This window comes from Trachurus trachurus, assembly GCF_905171665.1.
Source record: "Trachurus trachurus genome assembly, chromosome: 16".
In the NCBI taxonomy this organism is placed as follows: domain Eukaryota; kingdom Metazoa; phylum Chordata; class Actinopteri; order Carangiformes; family Carangidae; genus Trachurus; species Trachurus trachurus.
Genome location: NC_139902.1, coordinates 12,249,210 through 12,255,435, shown reverse-complemented (window position 1 = coordinate 12,255,435; position 6,226 = coordinate 12,249,210). Strand labels below are relative to the sequence as shown.

General features: G+C 38.9%; 1 protein-coding gene across 1 annotated transcript; it reads left to right on the top strand.

The window, feature by feature from the left end:
* Positions 1-1,055: 1,055 nt before the first annotated feature.
* Positions 1,056-5,983, top strand: rps27.2 (ribosomal protein S27 isoform 2). The gene is made up of 4 exons (XM_083990142.1): positions 1,056-1,111; positions 1,663-1,771; positions 2,951-3,061; positions 4,783-5,983. The coding sequence occupies exons 1-4, from the start codon at positions 1,106-1,108 to the stop codon at positions 4,809-4,811; spliced, it is 255 nt and encodes an 84-aa protein (XP_083846268.1). The 5' UTR covers positions 1,056-1,105; the 3' UTR covers positions 4,812-5,983.
* Positions 5,984-6,226: the final 243 nt, after the last annotated feature.

The window sequence follows — 6,226 nt, the reverse complement described above, 5'->3', positions numbered from 1 at the left end:
TTCATGGGCTCTGACCTGCAGGCAGCCAGCGTGCTCACTAGATGGCGCTGTTGGATGTGAAATTTTATGGGCTCTTCTTAAAAAGTTGATGATAAACTACAGGTTAAATCTGCTGACCTTATCACTTCAGCCAGTGCTCTGAAAACAACCCCATGCTCACATAGCCTATAGGCCTATATAAAATAATAATCAAAATAATCAAAAGCTAGCCTACTAAAGCACAATAAATACTAACAAAACAATCATTATTGTTGGAAATGTAATAGAAATTTGTTTTCCTTCTCTTCTTTCCCCTCTCTTCTTAACATAAAATGTATCATGAAGCAGACTGAGTTTTCCTTTGGCTTCATAGGCTACTAATAGTAGAAGATGAATGTGCCATAGCCTATAGGCCCCTGCTCTGGAGGCCTACATTTTCTGTAAATAATTTGGGTTTCCATAATTTCATTAATTCCAGTTTGTGTATAATTTGCACCACTGAAGTGTTATAGCCTACAGCTATAACTATAGGCTACAGTAGCCTATATAACTATAACTTTAATACAGCCTTTGATTCTAGTTTTAAGACTTGCAGTAAAACAAAAACTAAGTTTGTTTGTTTTATGGGTATTTGAGCATGTTTGCGTCCAACGCTGTTATGTAATTATATAACATTGTTTATAATAACAGTGAAACATGTTTTGACATGTCAACCTTCAACTATACCTGTAAAGATCTACTATAAAGCTCAGGCAGAGATAGTCCAAAGTTTAAATGATTAGTTAATTGATCAATATAGATGGTTGACAGCAGCACCTACATTAACTGACAGGTATTTCAATTACAATTTATGAGAGCACAAACTCTCTGATGTTTCCTGACATTTGTTCAATTACAGCCTATTAGAAAAAATAATGTCAAATGAAGCATGAAAATAATTCTTGGTTGGAGCTTTAAAATAGCTTCCTGCATGAAGGGATATTAAAACTTCGCTTGGGGGTTTATTTGTGAGTGTGTAAAACTCGCTGTTGTAGTTTTTTTCTCTCCTCCGGATCTTTGTGCCACAGTTTCCGGTACGTGGAAGAAGAAGTAGTTCTATTTCCGGCGAACGTCCTCACGCGCAGACATGCCTGTAAGTAACGCCACAGTTTCTTTTTGTCGTTATCAACCATTAAAAAGTATTTAGACGGATATAATTTAATATCGTATTAATAAATGACTTGTTTCTGTGCGGGTCCACGTGTCGATGTCGCTGTAACGTAAAGATCTGAAAACAGACGCAATAATGGCGAAACACGTGGACAACAAAGCAGCACGCGCCACTGCGTGTCAGCACACTGCCAACATCCCCTACATCTGATTTTGCTCAGTGATTTAACTCCGGCATCGGGATGATTATAAGTTAAATTGATTTTGTGGTTTGATTTAACAATAACACGGTTGTTAGCGTGAGAAATGTGTGCGATGGTTGGATCTGGTTTGGAGCTGCGCGTTTCCTTTTCGTTCACTTTCTGTTTTCTGTTTAACCTCGTGGTCGCATTTTTTTTTTATAACTGTGATGATATCTCGACCTTTGGCGTCCTGTTAGGGTTATAAAGTTTATAACTGTGACTTACTGGATAAACTTTAAATGTTAGTGCTGATTTTTTGTTCTTATGGTTTGTGTTTGTGGTGTTCTTTCAGCTCGCTAAGGATTTGTTGCACCCAACCCCCGAGGAGGAGAAGAGGAGACATAAGAAAAAACGCCTCGTGCAGAGTCCCAATTCATATTTCATGGATGTAAAATGTCCAGGTCAGTTTGTTTTTGTGGCTGCCTCCGCCCAGACCCGCAGACTGGCATCATAAAGTAGGCCGCACCACGAGATAAACAGGTGTTCAATAACCCAGGACATTCACTCCAATGCTCTGCTTGTTTACAGTTTGGTGTTATCGTGGTACTCCTTTGTAAACGTTTACACTTATTTATACTGTTCTTTTATACCACCCCATTGGAGTAATGGAAAACTAAACACAAAAGCAACTGTTTCAGGGCCTCAGCCAGTAGTTATTATGATTAATTGGTCTGGTGGTTGTATTATTTGATAGTTTGACCTCTCAAGTGTCAGAAAATAGTGATTTATTCATATCCCAACTTCTCTAAAATTTTCAAATGTCTGACAGATCACACGGGAGACATTCAGTTTGAGTAACGGAAAAATGGACAATCTTTACTTTTGTGAATATGAAAGCAGCGTTTCACTTGCACTACTAATGAGTAATGTAGATGGTCTCTCATTTATCTCAGTTGAATAATAGGATGATCATAGCAGGGAAAGGATTTCTAAACAGTACTTTTTCATATCTGTACATACTTACACAGCATACATTTTACCCCAAAATGCAAGACCTGTGTGGTGTTGTGTAATTTAACTATGTTTTCAATATTTTATCTAAAGTAAAATATAGATAGTGACAACTTGGACCACATTTGTGTTATGACTATTTGAAGTCAGACACATTCAGTTCCCTAAATTGATGCCAATACCATCAGCTTGCAGTTGTTTTCAAAATAAGTAGTAATAACTTACAAAAAAGCTGCTTCTCTGTTCATTTGATATATCACTCAACTGATAAAAACAAAAGCAGAATATTGCTCTGCAGGAATACTTGTTTTAGAAGCAAGAAATAAAGTACTTACAATCTAATGGTTATTCAATATTTCCAACTGTTAAAAACTTGCCTTTATGTGTTGCCCTTTCATTGTTTCCCAGTGATCGGGGTGTCAAATAAGGCATACAGTGACACTTGTGGTTGTCTGTGAAATGAGCCTCAAGTGACTCCTTTACACAAACAGCTGCAAGGACACGGCAGCGATCAAGAGTACATTTGATCATGTAAATGTTGCTAAGTGTAACATGCACTCTGATGTTGTTGTTTTTTTGTGTAGCCATTTAATGGTGTCATTATTTGTGTGTTTCTGTGCTGTTTGTAGGCTGTTACAAGATCACCACAGTGTTCAGTCACGCTCAGACTGTAGTGCTGTGTGTCGGCTGCTCCACAGTCCTCTGCCAGCCGACAGGAGGGAAGGCTCGTCTCACAGAAGGTACGGGAAAACTTGTTCATTTTTCATCTTAAATGAGTTGCAATGCACATCTATATATACACAGACTAAATATGCATACAGATGCTGTAAATGCATCACTTACACCATGGAGATATCTATGATATATTTCTGTGGGCACGTGTTAACACATGCTCGAATAATTGATAACTCAGCGATTGTGAGCATGGGGCGCATGTGACACTGTGTGACAGAAGTTGATCACATGCTCTAGTACAGTGGAGTTCTGCACAGACCTAATCATGTCTGTACAATCCCAGACTCCCTGCATGCAACATCTGAGGCCAGATTTGAGACCTGAACCTTACCTCAAATCATATATCAGCTTTGTTTCATCCATTATTGTTGCGTCACCACCAGGCTAATGAAGCATGAGCCCCAGTAACATAACTTAGATTAACAGGTGGATACATCAGACCTAAAAGTTCTCAGGTCTTCTGAACATTTTGAGCTACAAATCTTTTAAGACTTTAAATTACAAAAGTATATAATTGAGTGTAAAGTGGCCCTTAATCAAAATGTTATTGTGAATCCTTAATCACTGTATAAATCTATTGCACACAGCGCATATTCTTAAAAAAAAGGGTGTTGACATCAAACATGCAGGAAACCTGGAGGTCTACAAGCCTGAATAAGGTCTAGCAGTGGGTTTCTGGGTGAAAATTGTTGAATATAACATTTAAAAATAATCGCAGTTGAACTTCAATCAAGCTCAAAACAAACAGCAGATTTTCCCAAAACCCAACATTTTTTCTGGGCTTGTTGGTAAAACTTCACTGTAGGACATCTCTTACACACACCTGCACATTTGCCTTTGTGTTGCCCTCTCATTGCATCGGTCATGAACAGGGTGTCTACTAAGGCATACAGTGACTCTTGTGGTCGTGACAGAAATTCATCATCACTGATCCATTTCTTCACAGTCGGCTGCAAGCACAAACTCTCACATACATGTTTTTTTATTCATAAAGATGTTTCTTCAGACTTCTGGGAACGAGTCGTGAGACAACACGTCTCCTCTGATTGAGGACGATGAGAATTGCTTCACCACTCAAAGTACAGTGGAGAAATGTTCACACGCTGTGTACGGTGTGTCTGTGAATTAGTTGAGCTTTAAGGTCAAGGTTTCTCACTGACGCTCTCATTGTCCCACCCACACTATCCTCTGCTCCGCTGCCGTGGTAACCAGGGGCTTCTCAAAGCGCTCAGCTCTGAGTTACTATGGGTGCAGCTGTAACCCTTGGCACTAAAACCACTTTGGCGGTGATTCAGTCTTTGAAAGGGCAGATAGCAACATGAATTTCAGTGATTTCTGATGTTACGTACTTGTCAGTTCATACACCCTCACTGCTGCATTGACTGGCTCTGCTGCTCTTCATTCTACATTAAAAAAACACTCAGCCATTTTATCATATGATGCACAATTTGTTTATATTCACTTTTCACCCTTTTCCAGAAATTTTCCAGGCTTTAATTTATTCCGCTAGCAAATGTATTCAATAATAAAAACAATTTAGTTACATCTCTAATTGCTTTGGGTTTCACTCAAAGGTTAAGTCTTATCTTTATTCTGTCCTCATTTGCACAAACAGGATGGACAAAATATTAGTCAGAGCCAGAACAGCCAGCAGCACCACCATCTTGTTTTTTTTTTTTTTTTGTGAGTTTTATAATTAATCAGTCTCTCTGCGTCTTTTCCCCAGGCTGCTCATTCAGGAGGAAACAGCACTAGGTTGACCAGACATGGCTGGACACTGTCGAGGACAAAGAGAACTTGCAACTTGCTGGACATCAAGTAACACTGTCGTGGAGTGGATGCGGCGGCATACAGGGAATGGAGAGTGGGAATGCAAATACTAGAAGAAATCTATCTAAAGAAAAGCTTTACCTTGTTAAAATCCCACTACGACATAAATTCTCTTAATAAACATAGGTCGTTTTTTCTCCTGATAACATAATCTTGTATGTTTGTCATCCACTGTTTTGGTTTTAATCTCTTGAAGGTTCTTTGGTGTAATTTGTCTGGTAAAGATCAGGGTGTCTGAGGACACGCTTGTGGCCTCAGTGGGGTTTTTGTAGCAAGTGTTTTGCGTCTCTTTGCATTTCACCCTTCAATGATTAAGCACAAACATTAAAAGAGATGCGAGGGTTTAAGAAGGGCCGTGCAGATGGTGTCTACTAGTCGCTCAGCACTTTTTAAAAAAAAAAAACACTTGACCATTTCCAGGAAAGGAGACATGAGCTGAGATTGCAACTGCCCCCTGATGAATACTGATGTAAGAGCTGGTGATAAATCCAAATAATTTGAGTTGATGCTACAGTGAAGTCAACATTTTATTAAAAAAAAAGGTAAATGATGATTTTTCTCGGTGCCTGCTCCAAAGCCAGCTCCCCCCTCCCCTCCACAACTACCACCACCACTGCCAGGGTTGATTCAGGGGAAAGTCATCTCCGGCTCTTCCTGTGTTTCCTGCTGCTTGTAAAGCAAACACAGCACACAGTGATGCGACGCTAAATGACTGCGGTGAACGTCGTGGATGTGAATTAACACACGCTCAGAAGCTTCCTGTGAAAATGATAATGTGGAATGAATTTTTGCGAAGCTGTGAAAAAGGAAAAAAAAAATCAACTAAAAATAGCTTGAAAAGAGTGGGAAAAGCTCAAGAAATCAAGCTATTGTATGATTGTTGACCCACAGCTTTTTGTTCAGGACTTGTGGGGATGCATGCTATTTGTGTCTGTATGAGACAGCTTGTGAGTTGTACTCTGAATAAATACAAAATTAAATCAGGGGGAGAGAGTGATTCAATGATAGCTTTCTTGTTGCTATGGTGACATTTTTCTTGTGTCTTGCTTGTATATTGGACACAGCTCACAAATAAAATCAAGGGAAATATTACTCTGTATCTGCCTCCTGGTTACTGAATGACTAATATGAAATAATGATAAAAATATCGTTCTACATTCATTGATTTTTTACACCATGATCTGCCATTTTAATCTCATTTACTCCATAGTCTTTAAGTGTTTCAAGGGTTTTACAATTGTGCGCAGCATTTTCATGCATCCATTGCCTGGTAAATAACTTCAAACTCCAGATTTCACAGTTTTCTGTCAAAGTGTTTTAGGACAGCTTTGAAAGCTGAT